Source organism: Rhinolophus ferrumequinum, chromosome X, assembly GCF_004115265.2.
Source record: "Rhinolophus ferrumequinum isolate MPI-CBG mRhiFer1 chromosome X, mRhiFer1_v1.p, whole genome shotgun sequence".
Lineage (NCBI taxonomy): Eukaryota > Metazoa > Chordata > Mammalia > Chiroptera > Rhinolophidae > Rhinolophus > Rhinolophus ferrumequinum.
In genome coordinates, this window is record NC_046284.1 from 19,453,494 (window position 1) to 19,478,771 (window position 25,278).

The following is a 25,278-nucleotide window of genomic DNA, read 5'->3' on the forward strand; positions in this document are numbered from 1 at the left end:
TGGTTGGCCAGTCACTTACACTCAGCTGGCCCATGTCCCCTCTCCTGGATTACATCAGCTATACCCTGCTTCTTGCCCTCCCTCACCCAATACAGTCTCCAGAATGCAGCCACCATAATCTCTTTAAGATAAAATCTGATTACCTTGCTCCACCTCTTAAAAAGGCTCCTCTCTCCATTGCCATTTGATGTAATCAGTAGGCCCTCTGCCTCCCTCTGCAGCTTCTTCCTTTGTCCTCTCTGTCCTGACTGCACTATAGCCAGAAAGATCTTCTCCTACAATTCCCTGGACTAGCCATAGCTCTCCTGGTCCTTGGAAGTGCTGTCCCCTAGTCTAGAGCACTCTACTCCTCCTTCCTTCACATTCCTGGGCACTAACTGCAAAGACCAGAGTGATCTGGTCTACAGAGATGCACATTTTCTCCTTAAGACCAAGGGAGCAGGGACATCTATTGTAGAGTCAGACCTGTTCTGCCCTAGACTGGGGAAGGTCTGGCTTAGACTCTGAGCTTAGGGAAGATCCTGCAGTCCTTGGGTCTGGATCTGAGACCAAGTGCCAGCTAGCCCAGTGAAGGGACTTCTCCTGGTTCTGCCTGGGGGTGCAGATTCTACCGGCTGAGCCTGGCATTTAAGTGGTTTTTGCTAACCTGGCCAATTTCCACCTATCACAAGAGCCAATCTTTATATAACTCATTCTGAAGGCAAGACTTTGCTTTACTTGTCATTATTTGGCTGGGGAAAAAAACCAAACCAAACCAAACCAAACAAAACAAAACAAAAAAAACCAAGAACAAATATTCTTGCCTTACTAAGTACTATTCCCTCAATTGATGTTAATAATTCAGAGCTGGTTCCAAAGCCCCTTGGGGTTTTTAATCCATGACCTGAGTATCATTTACTACCGTCTGCCTGGCATATAACATAATTCACCATAGATAGAGTAATTATAACTGTGAAGAAGAAGAAAAAACAAATAACAATTGTCCATGCATTCTCCATACATTCTATCTTCCCAAGATAAACAGGTAATACGTTAGCATTATTTCCTTCTGGTTATTTTCTGTCCATGTATATTTTTTAGTTCATATTGTATGATCTTGGGCCTTCTTATTGCATTGCATTCTCTTTCTTGTGATCTCATTCGTCCTGGTGGGTTTTTACTACCATTTCTTATTGGGGAAGGGGGGCAGGACTTTATTGGGGAACAACATGTACTTCTGGAACGTTTCCCAGTCAAGTTGTTGTCCTTTCAATCTTAGTTGTGGAGGGTGCAGCTCAGCTCCAGGTCAGTTGCCATGGTTACTTGCAGTGGGCACAGCCCACCATCCCTTGGAGGAGTTGAACCGGCAACCTTGTGGTTGAGAGCCCCTGCTCCAACCAACTGAGCCACCTGGCCACCCGGGAGCTGAGTGGCAGCTCATTGACTTCATTCTAGTTGTGGAGGGTGTAGCTCGCTGACCCATGTGGGAATCGAACTGGCAGTTTTAGGAGCACAGAGCTCCAACCGCCTGAGCCACCGGGCCAGCCCCTTTACTACCATTTCTAAAGCGACAATTTAGCTCTGATCTCTGCTCTGAGCATCCCTACCCCTAACATCTCAAACTCACTCCTCTGCAGCCATTTTGATAAATGGGCATCATCTACTAATGCCAGATACTTCATAATGACTTCCCATTTCCTCAATTCCACCCTGTTCCTTTCCCATCTGATTCATTAGCAAATCCTGTCCATGTTACCTGCCATGTACACCTAGCAATTGTTCCTTCTTTCCCATGCCCACTGCCACAACCCTGAGTCAAGTCACCATCCTCTCTCCTGGTCTGTTCACATGGCCCCCATTGGTGTCCCTTTTTACATACTTAACCCTTGCAATCTCTTAATGGGTTTGAAGATTCTGCTTACCTTGGTTCCCTCGTTTTATGCCCCTTGAATTCCTGTCACCCTCGATCTTTTTCTGTCCCTTGATACATCCAAGCTCTTTACCCCACTTTGTGTTTAGTGCTCTCTTCTTTTCCTGAGCTCTCCCCCCAGCTTTCCCATGGCTCGTTTCTTCTCCCTTCAGATCTGATCTCCAAAGTCACCTCTTCAGATAGACCTTCCCTGGTGTCCAAATTAAATTGTCTTCTAAATATTGTCCATCAAAGCACCTAGTTTACCTCCTCCCTGTCACTAATCACAACATGCAATTGTTTTATGTAATTGTATTTATTTTTTCTTTGCTTTTAAAGAAATTAGAAATTTTTTAATTTTTTTAATCCCCCTATACATAGGATTGGCAGCTAAAATACAGAATTTCTGGTTAAATTTGAATTTCAGATAAACAATGAATAAGTTGTTTTCTTTCTTTTTTTTTTTTTTTGTATGATGATTGGGGCATACTTACACTGAAAAAATTATCTGAACTTCAAGCTTAACTGGGCATCCTGTATTTTTTATTTGCTAAATTTGGCAGGTTTACCCATGAAGCGCCTTGCCCTTGTCTCGCTTGTTCTGGGTTGTATACTTACGACCAAGCCCGGACAGAGCCTACCGTTTTGGTGTTCAGTAATTGTTCTATATGAAGGAACTGACAATCGGTATGTTTTTCGCCCCACCTGACATCTATTTATCAGAATTTCACTCATTCACTAAAACTTCTTGTTAAAGATAGTTTGGGAAAATATGTTTTATTAATATCGAAACTTCTTTGTTTTCCATTTTCTGCAAAATTGCCATAATAGGAGTATCTACCCTTATCACGCTGTTTTGAGAATTAAACGAGTTAAAGGGTGTAAAGTTTAACACCGTACTCGGTTCACTTGAAAACGCAATAAATTTCAGTTCTTTATTAACGGCAGACCGTGAACCACTTCAGCGGAAAGCAAAAACGCGCGTTTGTGGAGCACAGATGGGGGCTGGGAAAGCGTTTAGAAACGGGCGCCGGCCAGAAAACTGAGGGCTTAGAAAAGAGGAGAGGTGAAAAGTGAATGACAGAGAAGGCAGCCAATGGAGAGACTGGGAACTGGTCCCCCCTCCCTTTGCGTTTCAAATTCTAAGCTCAATTTCCATCCGGGTCCTTCAGCCTCGTTCCCGGGCAGTATAAAGTTTGCTGTCTCCTTTGTTCGCCCTCGTTGCGCAGTAGTGCTAGCAGCTTTTCTCTTCCGTCTTTTGAGCCAGTGGACCTCCCTCGTGCTGAACTGCTGAGAAGACCCTGCCCACGAGCTCGTTGGAGCTTGAAACCACCTTCACCTCTCCGGTACCTGTATCCTTTCCTTAGCCCGTTTTTCGGATACTCTTGCCACGTTAGAATTTGGGATTATCTCCCTGGAGATGGGGGTGCTGGGCGCCATTTTAAGAACCCAAAGGTGCCGACCTATTTAGATAAAGCTGAGAGTGTCGGAGGGAAACAAATGTAGGGGTCCATTTCCTTATATGTCTCTCAGAAGTTTGGCTGTCGTGTGCGGGAGTGTGGGCGGAGGTCGGGGCTGAAGCGGGACGAGGAGAGACCGCGCCACCGGTACCTGCATTGGGCTGGCGGTACGGATGGGCACGTGCACTTTTACGCGGGGTCCTTGTTAATTGGCGGCTTTGGCGAGGAAGCCCTTTGAATTTCTTTCCTAAGCCACTGCTGATGGTAAAAGTTACTCCCCTGACGGTGTCGGTTGTTCTGGGTTGAGTCCAACTGTCGCCATTTTGTGTTTTCCACGCGGTTTTTTTTTTGTTTGTTTTTTGTGTTTTTTTTGTTTTTGTTTTTGGGGGTTTTTCTTTATTTTTTTTGTTTTTTGGTTTTTTGGGTTTTTTTAGATTTTATTGGGGAAGGGGAACAGGACTTTATTGGGGAACAGTGTGTACTTCCAAGGCTTTTTCCAAGTCAAGTTGTCCTTTGAATTTTAGTTGTGGAGGGCGCAGTTCAGCTCCAGGTTCAGTTGCTGTTGTTAGTTGCAGGGGGGCCGCAGCCCACCATCCCTTGAGGGAGTCTAACCGGCAACCTTGTGGTTGAGAGGCCACTGGCCCATGTGGGAATTGAACCGGCAGCCTTCGGCATTAGGAGCACGGAGCTCCAACCGTCTGAGCCACCAGGCCGGCCCCTCCACGCGGTTTTTAATGACATTTTAATTGAGTTCTGCTGCAGTCATAGAGCGTTGAGCGTTACAGTGCACGTTTTTCACGTTCCGTTATTTAATATGAAGTGGTATTGACAATTTTTTAAAAATTGTGGCCTTTTTGGCGGGGCTGGGGCTGGTGAAGAAGGGGAGGCATAAGTTGGCTCAAACTTTCAATTTCTTATTAGATTTACTAGGGAATCCTTATGAGGAAAGGCAGAGTTCTTGGAAGAAGGCTTGGTGTTAAGGACCTGTGTCTGGTCTGTGACCTTGAATGAGTCCATAGTCTCTAAAAACCATTAGGGTAATTAGGATGTAATTGTATCCTTAAAAGGCTAGAAATCTAGGATTAAAACTAAAACTTTTTCAAACGTTGAGTAGCCGTTACTTGATTAAAACTGCCAAGATATGGATTGGGGTAGAGGCCATAAGTTAGTTAAGTTGGACATTTTAACCAGTTTAATGTAAATTGCGCTATGGCTTAACTACTTAATTTGGGTTTCCTGCTGAGGTTTAGAAAAGATCGCTTTTGGTGTCCTTAATTATTAAGGAATAATGGTTTCAGTAAAACAAGAACTATGCACCCCAATAAATACATGTGTCCGATAAAGTTGAACTTTTTCCAGGGAGTTAATACTATATATTTTAACAGACTCTCACCGGGGGAAAAATGGTCGAAGCAGATCGCCCAGGAAAGCTCTTCATTGGTGGCCTCAATACAGAAACAAATGAGAAAGCCCTTGAAGCAGTATTTGGCAAATATGGACGAATAGTGGAAGGTGAGTGTATCTTAAAGTAAATGCAGGGCTATTTTTGTAATTAAAATGTAAGCTATGATGAGTTTCATTGTATTGATCATTTGAAGTGATAATATATTTTGTCCTCTAAGAAGTTCTGAGCTTTCTTTTTAAAGATTCACTTTAGGTATTTCATTTGAACTTAGAGTAACACTTTTCTCCCTGAAAACTGCTTTTTTAGTACTCTTAATGAAAGATCGTGAAACCAACAAATCAAGAGGATTTGCTTTTGTCACCTTTGAAAGCCCAGCAGATGCTAAGGATGCAGCCAGAGACATGAATGGAAAGGTGAGGTTGTCTGCAAAATGATACGGTGTTTGCTAGTGCATAAAATAGCACAATGTCTGGTCTAGAGAAGCTCTGGAATTTTATTGTTTTGAGTGTATACCTTTCCAGGATCCAGTGATCATGGCCCTTTGTAATTTTATAACCAAATTTCATAGCACAATTATAGATTATATACTCTTAAGAGTCAATTCAGAATACTGTATGATGCTATACTTTATCTGGGATCCATAAACTGATTTAATAACTTGTATTTTCTCTTTGGTTATTAATTTTGATAAGTTGATCACTGTCCGGTCTTGTTTTAAATATTACAAACTAGCAGTGCAGTGGATCCACCTTCTGTTTGGTTCAAATCATTCTTAAAAACCTAAGAATTTTACGTAAATGGAAGAGTAATACTGAGTATTTGTAGCGTTTTTCTTACATTGGTGAGCAAAATTTATAACTATTTTGAAGGATATTAGTGTCAGAGTGGATCTGCGAATTCTTTTTAAATGTTGATGTAATTAACCTTTAAAAATATTATTTAGTCCTTAGATGGGAAAGCCATCAAGGTAGAACAAGCCACTAAACCATCGTTTGAAAGTGGTAGACGTGGACCGCCTCCACCTCCAAGAAGCAGAGGCCCTCCAAGAGGCCTTAGAGGCGGAAGAGGAGGAAGTGGAGGAACCAGGGGACCTCCCTCACGTGGAGGGCATATGGGTAATGACTGGGTCTACCTTAGGCTTGCTATGTAAGTTAGGAACTACAAACCCACACCAATGTGTGCTTTGGATAAGTCTTTGCTTAAAGGCCACAGCTTTTGAAATTGAGAACATTGGCTCATCTACCAAAGTGATAATGACTTAAAAGGAAAACATAAAAGGCATCCTAAGTTAAATGACATACAGTGTTTTTAAATGATGGGTAATATACTATTCCTTATCCAGATGGTTCACTCTGTAGGAGAAGAACACTTGCAGAAAGTTTTTGATAGGCATAAGAGTTTGAGCATATGAAATGAAACAATTTATATTTTTCTTTGAAGTAACTAAGACTACCCTTTAGTTTTATTTTAGTAGTCTATATAGACTTTCTTGTGCTTGGTCTTATTACATAAGTGAAAACTAAAGCAAGATTCCCCAACTAAACAGAAATGGCCATAGTTTTGATCAAGCAAAGAACTTTTATAACCTTTTTTTGATTTCTTGTATTAACATGTTTTTCTTGTCTGTTCTAATGTAGATGATGGTGGTTATTCCATGAATTTTAACATGAGTTCTTCCAGGGGACCACTTCCAGTAAAAAGAGGACCACCACCACGAAGTGGGGGTCCTCCCCCTAAAAGATCTGCTCCTTCAGGACCAGTTCGCAGCAGCAGTGGAATGGGAGGAAGAGGTAAATGTTCCATTTATAACCATCCTACCACCATAACACAAACGATTGAGAGGTGAATCCTAAAAATTGCTTAACACTGACTTAAGGACTCCAGGTGATCTATATACATGCAGTTAATGAGCACTGAAAAGAATTTAGGTGTGAATAGGAAATTTTACATGATTTTGTATTTTGTTGAATCACTATTCATTGCCTGATTCTAAATTCACATTTTAACTTCTCACTTTGGGTATATTTTAAAAATGATTGTTTTCCTTAAGCTCCTGTGTCACGTGGAAGAGATAGTTATGGAGGCCCACCTCGAAGGGAACCCTTGCCTTCTCGTAGAGATGTTTATTTGTCCCCAAGAGATGATGGATATTCTACGAAAGACAGGTAACAGAGAAATGTAGTAGCTTTTGTCTCATTAATAATTAGGATCGAAGGGGAGAGCTCATCAAAAGTGTAAACCAAGTTACTTTTGTTTTTGTAGCTATTCAAGCAGAGATTACCCAAGTTCTCGTGATACAAGAGATTATGCACCACCACCAAGAGATTATACTTACCGTGATTATGGTCATTCCAGTTCACGTGATGACTATCCATCAAGAGGCTATAGGTAAATGACTTTGCTGCCAAAGCTTGCTGTAAAATACTGTAAAAGTTGATGCCTTGGGGCTTACAAGTTTTTCTCTTTAATTCAGTGATAGAGATGGCTATGGTCGTGATCGTGACTATTCAGATCATCCAAGTGGAGGTTCCTACAGGGATTCATATGACAGTTATGGTAAGATACTGGCTGAGGGTCTTTGAATAGCACCAGCTTGAGTTTTAGGTTCATGAGCCAGTTTATTAGGCTGTGTGGTGCTTGCTTTTAAAGGGATGTTTGCTTGCTTTTGAGGGGGTAACTATGAGCTGGGCTTTTCCTAGTTTTGTGAGGGGCTTTTGTTTTTTTTTCCTAAGTTTTTTTTTTTTCTTTTTGAGGCTGTTTGCTTGCTTTGGAGGGGATTTTGCTTGCTTAAATTGGCAGCCTTATGTGTTTTCCCCCAACAGTGAAAATACAATTTAAAAACAAATTTATTAACAACATCAAATGTTTACCATTCCAATATGAAGGAAAGTCTACAGTTCAAAATTGCAACTTATCACTGGAAAGTGGCTGAGTGTCTACTATAAAGTAACAAGCTGTCTGGAATATCCTCTTGAAATACACACCGTCTTCAGTCTTTTCAAACAAACATTAAAACCCATCCATTTCCATATCTCAGCAGATGAGCAAATCCCTGTTAATGGCCAGCAATGGCAGAGTTTAAAACCTCCCAGTTGAGAAAGTAAACGTTTAATACAAGAATTCTGTAAATTCAGATTTAAATGTTGTATATATACAATTTATAGTGTTGCCATATTACCTGACCATTGACCCTGCAGGTAACTCACGTAGTGCTCCACCTACACGAGGGCCCCCGCCATCTTATGGTGGAAGCAGTCGCTATGATGATTACAGCAGCTCACGTGACGGATATGGTGGAAGTCGAGACAGTTACTCAAGCAGCCGAAGTGATCTCTACTCAAGTGGTCGTGATCGGGTTGGCAGACAAGAAAGAGGGCTTCCCCCTTCTATGGAAAGGGGGGGGTACCCTCCTCCACGTGATTCCTACAGCAGTTCAAGCCGCGGAGCACCAAGGGGTGGTGGCCGTGGAGGAAGCCGATCTGATAGAGGGGGAGGCAGAAGCAGATATTAAAAACAAAACTTTGGACCAAAATCCCTGTTCAAAGAAAGAAACAAAAAGGAACCTATTCTGTCATAACTACCCAAGGACTACTAAAAGAAAATTGTTACCTTTTTTTAAATTTCCTGTTAAGTTCCCCTTCCATAATTTTTATGTTCTTGTGAGGAAAAGCGTGAAAACATGTTTAATCTATTTGATTTTATGACATTGCTTTCAACAAGCAAATGTTACATGTGTTAAGACTTGACTTGTGTACTAGTGTTGTAATTTTCCAAGTAAAGTGTCCCTAAAGGCCACTTTCTGATTTTTCCCAGTAAATGAGGCAAGCCATTCTAAGATCTTCCACAAACACCTAGCCATCTAAAATGGAGATGAATCCCTCTGCCTATACAAACAAGCTAGCTATTAGGGGGTGGTCGGGGGTATACTACTCTTAGGATACCAGTCTTCAAACTGAAATCTCAAATGTTCTCAGTATGAAAAACCTGAGATCAGGTGCTTATGTAAGGAAAGTGCTATTCACCCAGTAAACCCAAAACAAATGGATAGTGCTGGCCATATTTTGCCTTTCTGACATTTCCTTGGGAATCTACAAGAACCTCCCCTTTCCCCTCCCCCAATAAGACCATTTAAGTGTGTGTTAAGCAACTACAGAATACTAAATAAAAAGTTTGGCCAAAACCAACCATGAAGCTGCAAACGATGCTTGCTCTTACTGTTTCAAATTTTTGCAACTCTGTAGTGTCTCACTTTTAAGGAACAGCTTGATTGCAAAGGAGAAAATAGATAAGCAATGAAGTTATCTCCAACTTCTCAAAGGCTTATGACTTCTAAAAAGTGAATCTATCAGCATTCCACATCAGATTTAAAGCATCAAATGCCTGTGAAACCGCAAAGATGGTAAGCAAAGCAAACTAGTTTTTCCGTCTAAGTCGAAATTGAACACTTACCTTCCTCATAGTACAGTGAAACACTGTACCTGATGGCAGTGGAAATGCTTTCTAGATTAAGAAAGAACTTTTGGAAAAGCAAAGTGTTCTATAGCGTATTAGAAGTCCTCCAAATTCAACACTTGGATTTTTTTTTTTTTTTTAAGCATGTATGACACTTAAAGGCCTTAATACAGCTGTTTACCAATAGCCATCTGGGGCTTGGGAGGGGGTAACTTTTTTTTTTAATCTTTTTGATGAAGACCTTTAAACATGCTTCATATATTTTAACATTTTTCAAATTAGTCTTTTAGTCAATGTAGGAAATGGCTTAAGTCTGGGGTCCCCATCTCTACCCCTGTAAGCCATTGCAAACTTGACATTTAGTTGGATGCCTGACTTGTTTTTAGTTCTATGAAACTACACTGGAGAAAATATTGCAAGTGGTCTTTAAAAAAGCAAAACCTGAGGCAGCATGACCCAGGTCCAGCCACGAAGTTGAAAAACATGCTCTTGAATATAGTAAACTTGAAGACCTCCAACTAAAAATCCTTATACTGCACTTATTCCTTCAAATAAGTTTTGTCCGTTCAACTTATGGATTTAACATGGCAGTGCACCATTGGAACAGAATGAGAATCCATAAGCCATGGAACTTAACCATTTAAGCCATTCCAGTCCATCCCAAGCCAGTGTGAATCTTCCACCACTTAAGAGACGTAGTAGAACATGAAATACGTTAAGCTGCAAGTCTGAACTTGCCTTTTCTTTCTGGAAAAGAGGGCAGTAAGTTATAGGCAAGTTTTGAAGAATTTCCTTAAGAGAGATAACTAGTTACCTATTTAATTTTTACAGGTTGAGGATTTTGGTCATTAAGGTCATGGAGTGCTGATTTATTCACACTAGATAAAGCTGGCAGCGAGAGAAATCAAATGCTAAGGTAAGTTTTGAAAGCAGTGGCCTTTATAGGTTTAAGTACTACAGTTTAGCCCCTTTGCATGACTGGGAAATTGGCAAGTTATGTGTAAAAGGGGGATGACCTAACTTGTGCATTATGAGGCTAAAGTGAAGGGCTGTGATGTGTGACACCTGCCATATTAACTTCATTTGAATGTAGGGTGGTTATTTTAAACGTGTTTTTCCCATTGGGGGCTCAGTCATGCAGTACTCTTAGCTACATTGGAATGAATAAAGCTTTCTAGTACTACCTCTTTATAAGCAGTTATTGTTGACTGGTGCTATATACAGTTCATGTTTTGACACTTAAGCAAACTTCCTTTGTATGAGGTTCAAACTTGCTCCTGTGCATTTTGTAAGAAATACCCTCTTATCAGTACCTGATCCTTTGCAGAGCCACCGTACAAATCCACTAAAAGGAGGAATAGATGGAGCTGTTAAGTTCCCAGTTTCAGTATCAATTTTATTGGTACATTTTAGTTACATAGTATTGATATTACCAAAGTGAGGCTTACAGGAATTGTAATGGGTATTTATGGTTACTTTTTAGACCATGGCAATTTAGAGCAAATACTTTGCTAGTTAAAGCAACAAAGTATGTATTTAAAGGATAAGGGAGGCTTTGCTAGTTAAAGCAACAAAGTGCCTTTTAAAGAATAGGTAAGGGAGGAGTAATTTTCAGCTTAAAACAAGATCTTGTGACCTGATCACATGCTTTTCATTTTACAGAGTTGAAGCAGAAGAATGCTGATGGTGGATAAGGCACAACAGTTGCATAAACAGTACTCGTCAGAATTGGTTTGGTGCAGGCAATAGATTTTTGCCTTCAAGGGTTCCTGTGGGTCTAAGGAAGGCAATCAGTGTTGGTTAGCACTCTTAACTAAGGAGTAGTAGTTACTTAAGTAATTGACCAGATGGAGAAAGGGGAGCAATTAAGGAAATTGGTAAGTGGAGGTAGTCAGGAAGTTCTCCTGGTTCTTTATGTAGATTTTTATAGCTTTGGCTTTGATCTCGTTGAGCTAAAGTTACAGGGACAACTCTAATTTAGAACTTCCTAATTATGACTCAAAATTGAATTGGAAAAATGAAAGGCATAAGTGGTAACTTGTTATCTAGTAAAGTGTCTGATTTTCAGCAAGTGAAACACTGTTACTTTTTCCAGAAGTGGGATTTAGTCGTATAAAAAAAACTAAAGGGAGGAATGATAATCTGGAAACTAAGTGACTGGAAACATGGCTAAAATTATCTAAAGCACACTTTAAAAAGGACACAAAATTGGGCCACTTGGCCTTCTTTTTAACTATTGTTTTGTAAGCCAACTTTACCCCCACCTCCTGTCTTGGAAACAAATGAAGACACTACTTGATTACATTAGAGACTAGAGCTGATAGTATAAAAGCTACTGTTCTCAAAGGAAACAAAATTGTTGAGTTGTTGGATCTAGAAGAACCAACTCAATTTGAGAGTTTTTGCATAGTAAATATCAGTACTATCATGTCCAACATTCGCCATTGTGGAAAATAATCCAAAAAATGTAACCCTCATTTAGTATGCTCTTGAATCACAGTGAGGGTATTGACCAAGTTTAAACAGCTGTTGCACTTACATAGATGTTTTCCTCAATCCTATAACCTATATTACTTGGGTTTATGCTTCTTTTGGCTCTTGAGATTTTATTTAGATGTAGTGAAGATGGTATGGAACATTGAGATTAATCATAATAAATATCAATTCTGAATTCAGATTAAGTAGTACACTTAAATGACAAGACAGCTTTTTGGCAAATAGATTACTGACCCAGTAGACTTAATTCTGCTCTCATTGGAAAATAATTGGTCTTGATTCTTCTGACTTTATATACTGGTTGTAAAAGAAATAATGATAGAGTGTTTTTCTTGTTTAGTCGAATATAGAGAGCATAGGTATTATAGATCACTTTTCTCTTTTTGGAATGTTTTGTATTTGAAACTTAATAAAACTGAACATGCATTTTTTTGTGGCCCTGGGTTTTTTTTCACTTTTTTGCAATAAGGAATTTATTTAGACTTTTAAATATGATTTTCACTTGTCCCCTTTCCACACAACTGTAGTTCTCATGCACTGTTGGCACTTGCGCCAGTTACCAGGGATCATAGTCACTGAGGGGGCCTGTTGCTGTGATTAGCCCTCCTTAGGGGAGTGAGCTGCAGGTAGGCATCAAGGTATTGTGGATGGTTTGATTTAATCCTTACCCTGAAATTAAATGGGGGCAATAACACTAGAAGAGTGGAAGCTGAACTAGACCAAAGATGTGCTGTAATGCTTTTACTGTTTTTTGCCTAACTCAGGAAAAACTGATCAGTTAACTCAGTTTGGCAGTGAATCACTTTAGACTAAGTCCTTCAGCATTACTGTTAAACCAGCACATGACTAACGTGCTTCTGTACTGGCATCTTTGTTTCTTGGCTCTATCTACAATTCTACATACATCAGACTCCTAATGTTTGCACAGTCAATTCCAAAAGAATTTAGTAATATTTGTCCTTTATTCCAGGGAAAATCATGGATTTGGGGAGTATAGTGCCTCGCCAGCCGTGGAGCACTGTTCCCAAGATGTATAGAATGTTAGAAGGCGCAACACAAGCACGATTGGCTGCAGGTTCAGTTATCTAGGGTAAAGTGAGTTAGCGGAAGCCAACTTGGACAAGTGTGATTGGTGTGTTAGGTTTCCTTAACAGGTGTTGCCTGTAAATGCAGGCTGACTTGGACTTAGATTTGTGACATGGGCTGGGCTAGTGGGGCAGCCTCCATTTTGTGGGTCCCTGTATATACATTAAGTTAATCAGTGCCTAAAACTGTTGCATTTGGGTTATATATCCAGTAGAACAGAACTTCACACCTGGAAAAAGAATGTTAGCTGAGTATTAGGATGGCAGAAAAAACCCAATTATTACCATTCTGTAAATAACCTAAGCACTATAACCACTTGTTCCAGAAACTTCATCGCAGTCAATAGCTCATTTCCCACCCCAGAGAAGCAATGTTGACCTGGTATCTGTCACTAGGATATTTTTCCATATAAATACTTAATATAAATTGAATCCTACATGAATGCTTTTTGTGTCTAGCTGCTTTCAGCATGTTTTTGAGATGTAGCCATGTAGATGGGTGTGGTTCATTTTTGTGTTGCAGAGTAGAATTCCAGTGTGTAGTTTATGGTGTGTAGATACTCTGTTCTAATGGACACCTGGGCTGTTTCCAGTTTGGGGCAATTATGAATAATGTTTCTGAATATTCTTGTATTAGTCTTGGACATACTTTCTTTTGGATAAATACCTTGGAGTAGAATTAATAGGATAGAGGATATATAAGTATAGTTGACATTAGGTTGGTGCAAAAGCAATTGCAGTTCTTGCAATTTTTAACCTTTTAAATCACAATTACTTTTGCACTAACCTAGTTTAGGTGTACAATGATTCAATTGTTATATACCTAATGATCACACAAAGTCAAGTGACCATCTGTCATCAGTATTACTTATCAGAGTATTAAATGACTTCCCCTTCACCCATCCCCACCCCCTCCCCTCTGGCAACCATCAGTTTGATCATTGTCTCTCAGTTTTGTTTTGTTTTTAATTTATTGGGGTGACAATTGTTAGTAAAATTACATAGATTTCAGGTGTACAATTCTGTATCACATCTATAAATTACATTGTGTGTTCACCACCCAGAGTCAGTTCTCCTTCCATCACCATATATTTGATCCCCCTTACCCTCATCTCCCACCCCCCACCCCACCCCCCTTACCCTCTGGTAACCACTAAACTATTGTCTGTGTCTATAAGCTTTTTTTGTTTTTACTTAGACGTTTATCATTTATATCCCTCACACTGTGGACCCCCCTCCCCCCATCTACTATCTCTCTGACATCCCACCGAGCCATCCCATTTCCACTATCTCCACTCCCAATGCTGTACTCCGCCTCTTGTAAATGTATACATACATATATATGTAATATAGTTGGCATTCATTATTGTTCAGCTTCAGGTGTACAGTGCAGTGATCAGGAATCTACATCTTCCCTGAGATGGTCTCCCAAATGGGACACGTGTCTATCGGATACCCTACAAAATCTTTACAACATTATTGATTACGTTCCCCAGATTAATTTTCAAAACCCCGTGGCCATCTTGTGGTTACTGACTGTTTTCTAATCCCCTCACCTTCCCCCTTACCCCCACCCCCCGCCCATCTGCAACCCTCCGTTTTTCCTTTGTCTCCAAAACTGTTTCTGATTAGTTCATTCACTTATTCTTTTCTTTAGATTCCACATATAAGTGAGATCATATGGTACTTGTCTTTCTCTGTCTGACTTATTTCACTTAACATAATGTTCTCTAGGTCCATCCATGTTGTTGCAAATGGTAAGATTTCTTTCCTCTTTATGGCTGCGTAGTACTCCATTGTATAAATGTACCACAGTTTCTTAATCCAGTCATCTGCCGATGGGCATTTGGTTTTTTCCATGTCTTAGCTGTTGTGTATAGTGCTGCAATAAACATAGGAGTGTATAAAGATTTTTGAATTGGAGTTTTGGATTTCTCCGGATAGATACCTAGGAGTGGAATTACTGGGTCATAGGGTAGTTCCATTTTCAGATTTTTGAGATACCTCCATACTGTTTTCCATAGTGGCTGCACCAATCTGCAATCCCACCAACAGTGCAAGGGTTCCCTTTTCTCCACAACCGCGCCAGAACTTGTTGTTTGTTGATTTATTGATAATAGCCATTTTGACTGGTGTGAGGTGGTATCTCATTGTGGTTTTTATTTGCATTTCTCTGATGCTTAGTGAGGTTGAGCATTTCTTCATATGTCTGTTTGCCATCTGTATGTCAGTCTTTTTTTAGATTCCACATATAAGTGAAACTATAGGTTATTTGTCTTTCCACTGATTTAAAAAAAAATTAAACTTTTTTCCTTATTTTATGTGTGTTTATTCCAGGACCCATCAGCTCCGAGTCAACTAGTTGTTTCAATCTAGTTGTGGGGGGTGCAGCTCACAGTGGCCCATGTGGGGATCGAACCGGCAACCTTGTTAAGAACCTTGTTAAGAGCACCGAGATCTAACCAACTGAGCTTGCCGGCTGCCCCTCCATTTTGATTTTAATTTGCATTTCCCTACTGACTAATTCTGAGCACCCTTTAAGAAAAATTAGGATGATTTTAAATTACAGAAAAGTTGCAAAAATTGCATAGAGTTCCTATATATCCCTTTACCCAGTTTGCCCTAATTTTAATATCTTACATAACTGGTGCATTACTGTTAACTAAACTCCAGACTTCATTGAAATTCCACAAATTTTCCACTACTGTCATCTTTCTGTCCCAGGATCCAATCTAGCATGTCATTGCATTTAATGTTGAGCAGGTTCTCATGTTACAGCCATTGGTATATCTTTCACAAACTGTTCAAGTCTTTTGTCCATTTCAAAAATTGGATCTTTTAAATGCTACAAAAATCCTTTATAGATACAGGTCCTTTGTCAGGTACGTGTGTTGTATGTTTTCTGTGTGTTGAATATTTTCTCCTAATCTAGTCTGTCTTGCCTATTTTTTATTTTTCTTAAGCAATTAACCTGATTCATCAAAAATTTTATGGTTATTGCTTCCAGTGATCTATTGAAACTGCCTACTTTTTCTACAAATCTGATAGTTTTAACTTTGTTAAGTCTATAATCCATTTTGAATTGATTATTTTTTATGGTGTGGTAGGAGTTTAAACATTTTTAAAAATGGAATATCCATTCTAGGGTCTTGTTGAAAAGACTTCACTGAATTACCTCAATATCTATCTCTAGGAACCATATATATACCTAGGTCCATTACTGTACTGTTTCATTATTAATGTGTCTACATTACTGTAACTTTATAGTAAGCTCTGTAAAGATACTAATTTTTTTTAAGTTTTTTTTAAAGATTTTTTTTTTGTATTACTTGATTTTATTTTACACTAGGTGGTGGGCACAAAGAAATCTTCCTTAATAAAGTTGACAATTAGTTTCATTCAGAACATTTTTAATAATGAACATTAAAAAAAAGTATTCTTACAAAGTCTTCTGCAATCCAAATATACAATAGCTTGGAAAACAATGTTTAGAAAACAAAAGCCAATGTAAAAAGACAGATTAAAACAACTAGAACATAGGTTTTATATGGCTCTGATTTTACAGTTTTCTTACTGCATCATCAATGTCAGAAATCTGTTCCTTCAGCTGGCTCCACTGCTCAGGATTTAAAGAAATACCTTTTCTTCCTGGTTTCATTTCACCTTCTGGATCCATCCAATATTCTCTAATATCAATTAGGACTTTCCCTTTAAAGTCTCGAACGCTGACGTACCTCATCTTTCCAATCTGAAACATGTTATCATCTCTGCTGCTGCTACTCTGCTTAGAAGATGCCAGGGCTCTTGAAGTTTCACCAGTTTTTTGCTTCTTTACAGGTTTTTCTGGAGTAACTTGCTTTTTCCTCTTTAACTTTGTCAACTTCACTGTCAGAATCGCTGCCAGAAGAGCTTGAAGAAACAAGCTCCTTTGATTTAGGCATTGCTCCGTTCCTGCAGTCTAACAACCTAGTGCTCACTTGCTCGCGACTGACCAAAGATTTTTTTTTTTTTAATTGGGGAAGGGGAACAGGACTTTATTGGGGAACAGTGTGTACTTCCAGGCCTATTTTCCAAGTCAAGTTGTCCTTTCAGTCTTAGTTGTGGAGGGCACAGCTCAGCTCCAGGTCCAGTCACCATTTCTAGTTGCAGGGGGCACAGCCCACCATCCCTTACAGGACTCGAGGAATTGAACTGGCAACCTTGTGGTTGAGAGCCCACTGGCCCATGTGGGAATCGAACCGGCGATTGAGCATGGAGCTCCAATCGCCTGAGCCACTGGGCCGGCCCTAAAAGTTTTCTTTTACCCTCGGGTGTTTCTCCCCCCTCCTTGAAATTATTGGTGCTGTTTTTTGTTCTACTTCAAACTCCATATTCTGTGTTAGAGGCTTTCCTAAAATGAGTGGAAATTTTTGGTTTTGTGTTCATGATTATAAGAGTAGGGAATTAACGTATACTCAGGGCTTTCTGACTTTGAGGTTAACTGGGGGTTGTTGGGGAACTCCCGATACCAAGGTCTTTAGGTTTTTCCTGTTGGGCTAGTGAGATTGCTCGAGTAAAATGTTGGCCAAATTCCTCTGTTGAGGGTCTAGGTTGTATTTATGAGATTTGATCAAAAAATACAGTGAATGCTGCTGCCGAGTGCCATCTAATGGATAGGCAGGGATCTTCAATGTGGGAAGCGGCATGTCGAACCTTAGTAACTGACAAGTTTCAACTTGTTCGGTGCAGTCACCTGGGTGTGACCTAAGGTTTAGAGAAGGTGTGTTTTAAAGAGTGCTGTAAATCATCCTCCATCATGACAACTCTGTCACACATCGCTTCTGACATACAGCAGTTTCTGTCAAATAAAAACATCACGGGGTTTTGAAAATTAATCTGGGGAACGTAATCAATAATGTTGTAAAGGTTTTGTAGGGTATCCGATGGACACGTGTCCCATTTGGGAAACCACCTCAGGGAAGATGTAGATGCCTGATCACTGCACTGTACACCTGAAGCTGAACAAAAATGAATGCCAACTATAATATATATATGTATATATAGGTATGTATACACTTACAAGAGGCGGAGTACAGCATTGGGAGTGGAGACAGTGGAAATGGGATGGCTCCGTGCGATGTCAGAGCGATAGTGGATGGGGGGAGGGGGGTCCACAGTGTGAGGGATATAAATGATAAACGTCTAAGTATTACTTTGTCTTGTGCACCTGAAACTAATAAAAAAAAATTTAAAAAAAAAACATTATGGTGTGTACTCATCTCACCCACCTTATTCACCGGGTCTGGCACCGTGCGGCATCTGGCTCTTCCCCAAAGTCAAAATGATTCAGCATATGGAGGTAGCCAGACAGCACAACTAAAGACATTCAAGAAAGGGCTTACAGAACTGCTTAGAAAGGGGCAAGAATGGTGGGATAAGTGTGTTCGAATCGAGGGGGAGTATTTTGAGGGTGATTAATGGCAATGTGCCTTTAATTTTTTTTTTTTCCATTTAAACTCACCGTATTGTCTGATCACACACCTTGGACTAGCTCAAGATGTAGGGTTGGGGTTTCAGTGCATGTGTGTAGTAGGAGGTGACACAGCCTGTGTACCTGCACATGTAATGTGCTCCCCGCTCCAGTGCTGCCTTAATGTATCCCACCTGCAGCTGGCTGGGCACTGCTGTTCTGTCTTGCCATGGTGATGAGGTAGAGAATAAACTTCCCAGAGCAATGTTGGGGGGAAAAATAAAAAGGTGGGATTAGAAATTTCTCTTCTGGCATCTTTGTCCATGGTGCCTCTCTTTCATTTCAGGCCACTCTCCTGTGACCTCCATCCCAGACTCGCTCTCCAGTCTCTCTAGGTATTAGAGACTGAGTTCAAATTTTAGCTGTAATATTACCAGCTGTGTGACTTTAGGCAAGTTACTTAGCCTCTCTACTTGTTTTCTCATCTGTAAAATGGGAATGATAATATCTAATAGCATCGGCTAGGAAGATTAAATGAGTTAATAGTGCCTGGCACATGGTAAATGCTGCATAAATAGTAGGTGTCATCTGTCAATTTTCCTCTTGTGTCAGCTTCAGGGCTGGATTTGGGGGAGGGAGCCAGCACCTTATGTTAGATCAACATCTTGTCAAGGACTTAAAGTCCCTACTGCAAGCCAAGGTTTTTCCTTTTTCTCATGAGTCATTCCTCAATTTTGTGGTACATTATTGTGATTAGTCCACACAGGGCCCTTCTCATTTTATTTTTACTTTTTATTCCCTTTCCCCTGCCTACCCCCCCCCCCCCCCCCCCGCGCAGTGGTAACCATTCTAATGCATTTAATGTATATCCTTTTGTTTGTGTTATTGAATGTATATTGATGTTTTACGCATGTATTTTTACTTACTTAAATAGTATGTTGTATTATATATGTCATTCTAACTTTTCATCACCATGTTTCGAAGATTTGTCCATGTTGCAAAATATAAATCTAGTTCATTGCTTCGAAGTATACCACAGTATTCGAAGGTACAACCCCATCTGCCCATCCCCTCTCCCAGTTTGGTGGGTGTGTAAGCTCTTCCTTGGTTGTAGTGCATTACCTGGCCACCTGGAGCATGCTGAGATTTGACCCTAATTATGGGTCTAGTGAGAGTTGGAGGTGGTTGTGATGGATAGTAAGAAGAATAGCATTCTCTTCCAAGGAATCTGCCCGAGGTGAGGTTATCACAGGATTTTTAAGCAGAGGAAGATACGTTTCTACAGATACGGCAGGGAAAGCTTCTTCAACAGGTAAGGGAGATTCAGAATGACTTAAGGGTTCAAGATTGTCAGTTTCATCGGGATCCAAACATGTCTCCCTTCCAAGTTTTAGGGTCCCATTCTTTGTCAGCACCCTTTCACATGAGAAACTTGAGACTGAATTCAGCTGTTACTGTAATTCAGCATCCTTCCTGTACAGTTTTCAGGAATATCATGTCTGCAACTTACAAAGTATTTTTGTTTTTAAGAGTTTTTTTGTTTTTAAGGGTTGTCATGGAAGCTCTTTCATTCTCAGACCGTGAGAAGCTGAGAGTGGACTTGAGCTTGTACTTTTTTTCTTTGTAGGGACTCAAGTGAACTCCAGAATCCACCCAGCACCAGTTTTTATTGTCATTGCTAGTACAGTGGTTAAGTGCAGCAGCCACTTGGACTTCCTAAGCACATGTTTCAGTTGGCATGTCTTGATTCATTGTGGTACCCCTGCATGCCATGGACTACAATCGTTCCATTTCCCATTTGCAAGGCGCCCTGAGCTCATACTCAGATGCTGTTTTTGTGGGTCTGTCTTTAGTTGCTATTCTTCATGGTCTATCTCAAGGTCAGTTCAGTATTTGGGTCCAATCAGGAGAGAGAAACCATATAGTACTTTGAACAGGGAAGGTTTGATAAAAGGAGTTTAACGTGGATAGGAATAATGAGGGATTACTTAGAAGTAAGAGAACCCTTAAGAATATAAGGGGCCAAGGTGGAGTACTCAAAGAAGACACCCCCAACCCAGGGTTGTGGTAGAGGACCCAAGGAAGAGCCCCACCCCAATGCTTAAATCTAGCCATTGTTGGAGAGGCAAGGATGTAGCCTGTTAAATCGTAGAGAAGTCACTGGTGCCACATCCACAGAACTTACTAGAAATCTATCCTCCAGGATATTGGAGAAGGCTATTGACAAGGTGTCTCACCAGAGATACTGAGCTATAAAACTGCCCCAGGGTGGGGGTGGGGAGGTTCTGGAGAAGTTGCTGTCCATTTCGCATTGCAGGAACCAAGCACTGGAGACGCTGTGAGCACTGTAGGGACCTGAAGCTGGAGACAGCCCCCACTGCAGGAGCCAGAGCTGGAGAAGCAGATGGTGCAAGAGTCAGCAAGCAAGCATACCAGAACCAGGAAGCAAAACTCTTTCTTGTAATGTTTCTGATGCCCTTTACTGTCAAAACTTAGTGATATTGTGAGATAATAAGAATTAACATATTTTGGTCTTCATCCCCAGCGCCTGAAACAGCTCTGGAGTGATAAAGGTGAAAGGAGCCTCTTTTGTAATATTTGGGTTTTGTCCCCAGTTCTTGAAATATCTCCAGACCAATAAAGATGAAAAGAATGTCTTGTTATTCATAAAGTCCCTAAGGATAGGGCGGGGGGTGGGGCGGGGAGGCTGGTTTCCAGAGTAACCAAACACATACTGAGAGGACTGTAACTTTTAGCTTTACCCCCCTGACCTCACGGAGGGGAGAGGAGTAGAGATTGAGTTAATCACCAATGGCCAATGAGCTAATCATGCCCATGTAATGAAGCCTTCATAAAAAACCCTGAGCAAAAGGGTTTGGAGAATTCCCAGTTGGTGAACACGTGGGGTTGCTGGGAGGGTGGTGTGCCTGGAGAAGCTCTGTGCCCCTTCCCCATACCTTGCTCTATGCGTCTCTGATTTGGCTGTTCCTGAGTTGTATTCTTTATAATAAATGGGTAATAGTGAGTAAAGCACTTTTCCGGAGTTCTGTGAGCTGTTCTAGCAAATTACTGAACCTGGGGACGTGTGGGAAGCCCTGATTTATAGTAGCTCAGTCAGACTTAGAGGAGGCCCAGAGTTGTGATTTGCGTTTTAAGTGGGGCAGTCTTGTTGGGACCAAGCCCTTTACTTGTGGAATCTGATGCTAACTCCAGGTAGGTAGAATTGCAGGCCACCCAGTTATCAGAGAATGGGTCAATGGGAAAAAAAAACCCACACATTTGGTGGACAGAAGTATTGAGAATAGTTGTATAGGGGAAACAATATGCCAGCTGGCAAAGGAAAAATCTTTAAAGGGCACAGATTCATTTTCACAGAGCAAACAAAAAGTGAATTTGGAGCTGAGGCAATAAATTATGGTAAACTGGTATGAAGCATAATGCTGGCCTCATAAAATGAATCAGGAAATGTTTCTTCTTTCCTGAAAGGGTGTGCTTAGGATTGGTATTGTCTTTTCCTTAAATGTCTGATGGAAATCACTAATGAAATCATCTGGGCCTTGAATTTTCTTTGTGGGAAGATTTTTTATTGCAAATTTAATTTGAGTACATATACTGTGTTTCCCCCCAAAATAAGACCTAGCCGGACAATCAGCTCTAATGCGTCTTTTGGAGCAAAAATTAATATAAAGCTCGGTCTTAGAGTCTGGTCTTATATAATATTATATAAGACCGTGTCTAATAGTAAGATCAGGTCTCATATTAATTTTTGCTCTAAAAGACGCATTAGAGCTGATTGTCCGGCTAGGTCTAATTTTGGGGGAAACATGGTAGGTCTATTCAGGTTTCCTAGTTTTGTGTCTCTGATAGGCAGGATGCCAAAATGACCCTCCAAATTCCCCTCCCTAATCCCCAGGACTATGAATATTATATGTCACAATCATGATTATATTACGTTACATGGTAAAAGGGATTTTGCGGATATAATTAAGGTTACTAATCAGTTAACTTTGAATTAATCAAAAGGGAGATTATCTGGGAAGGCCCAATATAATCACATGAGTTTTTTAAAAAGCTGAGTTTTTTTCTCTGGCTGGTAGCAAAAGAGGAAGTCAGAGAGATTTGAGCATGAAAAGGATTTCACATGCTATTGCTTGTGTGAAGATGGAGGGGGCTACATGTCCAGGAATAAGGGTAGCCTCAAAGCTGAGAGCAGCCCCAGGCTGACAGCAAGGAAAGGAACTAAATTCTACCATCAGGTCAAATGAGCTTCGATGCAGATTTCTCTCCAGAACCTCCAACGAAGAGCCCAGCCCAACCAACACCTTGATTTTAGCCTTAGGTGACCCTCAGCACTCCCTCACTTCCCTTAAGTCCTTGTTCTGTTCATATCTCTCTCTTCAATGAGGCCTATTCTGACTGTGCTATTTAAAAACTGCAATCTGTCTATCCAATCTAACACCATGCCCAGCATGCCTAAACTCCTATTCTGGTCCCCCCTGCCCAAAACTCTTAATGCTTTCTTACATACTATGTAATTTACCTATTTATTATGGCCATTATTTGTTTGGCCTGCCTCTGTTAGAATATAATCTTCATGAGATCAGGAAACTTTACCTGTTTATTGATGTATCCACAAGCCTAAAAAAGTACCTGGCACAGTAGGAGTTCAATAAATGTGTTGAATGAATGCATACACTTTTCTCCCCATATTTACTCTTCCAAAAATGTCTCTACCTAACACAATTTTGCATATATCCCCAAATGTACTGTTCTGTGTCCATCCCAAAGAAAGATAACCCAAAGTTTTGTGAATAATTGCATTCAACTCCAAGTGCAGAATCTCTGTGATCTTATCTCCATATTCTCTTAATATGTGGACTGAAAATGTTAAATTTATCCCCATTCTATATGAAGTATTAAGAGGAAATGAGTATGATACAATAGTTACTGGTCACAAGGTCATGATTGGTATTTATAGTGTTCATTCTAAAAAATCCATTTTATATTCCTTTTACCTCAGTTAATGGTGGTATTTTACTTGGTGGTATGACCTAAACCTTTATTACTGAGGAGTCTAAGTGGACATCTTTGTGAGGGGACATTATACTGCCTACCACACAGAATATGTTCTCTAACTAATGGAACCAAACTAGAAATCAATAACAAAAATACAACAGGAAAATCAATGAACACTTGGAAATAAAACTTGAGCATGGCTAAATAATCCAGGGATCAAAGAGGAAGTCTCAAAGGAAATTTTTTGCAATACATAGAATTGAACGAAAGTGGAAATACAACATATCAAAATGTGTGAGACTCATCTAAAGCAGTGCTGAAAGGCAAATGTTTTTTTTATGTAGTAGCTTCATTGAGAAACTTTTTACCCTCTTAAAGTATACAATTTAGTGGTTTTTAGTATATTCAGAGTTGTGCAACCATCACCACTAAGAACATTTTTATCACCCCCCAAAAGATACCCCATACCTATTTGCAGTTACTTCTCATTCCTCCCTGGCCATTGTGCCCTAGAAAACTACTCTACTTTGTGTTTCTATGGATTTGTCTATCATTTACTTGAACTTAGATGAAACTATACAATATGTAGCTTTATGTGATTGGTTTCTTTCACTTAATATTTACAAGGTTCATCAATGTAGCATATATCTGTACTTCATTCCTTCTGTTGTCAAATAATATTCTATTGTATGGATATAACACATTTTGTTTATCCATTCAACAACTGATGGACATTTGAGTAGATTACACCTTTTTGCTTATGAACATTCCTGTGCAACTTTTTGTGTGAATATGTTTTCAATTCTCCTGGGTGTATACCCTCAGGGTGGAACAGCTGGGTCTTGTGGTAACTTATTGTTTACCATTGTGAGTTAATACAAAATCATTTTTCTAAGTACTACACCATTTTACAATCCCATGAATGAGAAATTTATAACACTAAATACTGTTTACATTAGAAAAGAGAAAAGGTCTCAAATCAATAATCTAAGTTCCTTCTTCAAGCAACTAGAAAACAAAACAAAAAGCAAAACCAAAGAAAGCAGAAGGAAGGAAATAATAAAAATAACAGAAATCACTGAAATTGAAAACAAAACAATAGCGAAATCAGTGGAACAATAAGTGGTTCTTCTAAAAAAATCGATAAATTGATAAGCCTCTAGCAACATTGACAAAGATAAAAGGGAGATATAAATACCAATATCTGGAATCAAACAAGGGATGTAACTATAGATCCTATGACACTGAAAGGATAAAAAGGAATATTAGGAACAACTCGGTACTCATAAATTTGAAAACTTAGAATGTATCAATTCTTTCAAAACCACAAGGTACCTGTGATGGTTAATTTTATGTGTCAACTTGCTAAGGGATGTCCAGATAACTGATAAAACATTATTTCTAGGTGTGTCTGTGAGGGTATTTCTGGAATAGATTACCATTTGAATCAGTAGATTAAAGAAGATTGCCCTCAGGAATGTGGATGGATATCATAGATTCAGGGCCTGAATAGAACAAAGAGGCAGAAGAAGGGTGAATTACCTCTGCTTGAGCTAGGACATCCATCTTCTTTTGTCCTTGGACATCAGTGCTCCTGGTTCTCAGGCCTTTGGATTCGAACTGGGACTTACACCATTGGCTCCCCTGGTTCTCAGGCTTTCAGGTTTGGACTAGAACTATGCACGAGCTTTCCTGGGCCTCCAGTTTACAGATGAAGATCTTAGGACTTCTCAGCCTCCATAACCACGTGAGCCAGTTCTTCATAATAAATTTCTTTCTGTGTATCTCTATATATAGCCTATTGGTTCTGTTTCTCTGGTGAACCATAATATAGTCCTAAAACTAAACCAAGATAAAATAAATCATCAAAATAGTCCTTTTACCATGAAAGAATTTGAATTTACAACTTAAAAAGCTCCTGAAAAAGAAATCTTCATGCTCATTTTGTTTCTGGAAAATTCTCCCAAACATTTAAACAATATCAATATTATACAATCTCTCCAAAAAAATAGAAGAGAACACTTCTC

The 25,278-nt window shown here is 39.8% G+C and overlaps 1 protein-coding gene, 1 non-coding gene and 1 pseudogene across 3 annotated transcripts; 2 read left to right on the forward strand and 1 right to left on the reverse strand.

Moving 5' to 3' along the window:
* Positions 1–3,064: 3,064 nt before the first annotated feature.
* RBMX (RNA binding motif protein X-linked) lies at positions 3,065–12,127 on the forward strand. Of its 2 annotated transcripts, none has more exons than XM_033110833.1 (11): positions 3,065–3,234; positions 4,734–4,860; positions 5,060–5,166; positions 5,697–5,868; positions 6,391–6,543; positions 6,804–6,918; positions 6,998–7,141; positions 7,227–7,309; positions 7,951–9,152; positions 10,037–10,121; positions 10,868–12,127. In XM_033110833.1, the coding sequence occupies exons 2-9, from the start codon at positions 4,752–4,754 to the stop codon at positions 8,262–8,264; spliced, it is 1,197 nt and encodes a 398-aa protein (XP_032966724.1). In that variant the 5' UTR covers positions 3,065–3,234; positions 4,734–4,751; the 3' UTR covers positions 8,265–9,152; positions 10,037–10,121; positions 10,868–12,127. The 2 variants fall into 2 exon arrangements, with proteins under 2 accessions (XP_032966724.1, XP_032966725.1); XM_033110834.1 differs by having other exon boundaries at positions 3,067–3,234; positions 7,016–7,141.
* On the forward strand, positions 4,912–4,983 carry LOC117030411 (small nucleolar RNA SNORD61). The gene has a single exon (XR_004424390.1). It is a non-coding gene; the product is annotated as a small nucleolar RNA SNORD61 (small nucleolar RNA).
* Positions 12,128–16,106: 3,979 nt separating the features above from the next.
* Positions 16,107–16,742, reverse strand: LOC117026289 (activated RNA polymerase II transcriptional coactivator p15-like; annotated as a pseudogene).
* Between the last annotated feature and the right edge of the window lie 8,536 nt (positions 16,743–25,278).

What these genes read in the sequence shown, in the direction of transcription:
- RBMX (XM_033110833.1), top strand. Translation starts at nt 4,752, where the DNA reads ATGGTCGAAGCAGATCGCCCAGGAAAGCTCTTCATTGGTGGCCTCAAT. An exon ending in CTCACGTGGAGGGCATATGG is followed by an intron (nt 5,869 to 6,390) that starts GTAATGACTGGG and finishes GTTCTAATGTAG; the next exon opens with ATGATGGTGGTTATTCCATG. An exon ending in CAGTGGAATGGGAGGAAGAG is followed by an intron (nt 6,544 to 6,803) that starts GTAAATGTTCCA and finishes GTTTTCCTTAAG; the next exon opens with CTCCTGTGTCACGTGGAAGA.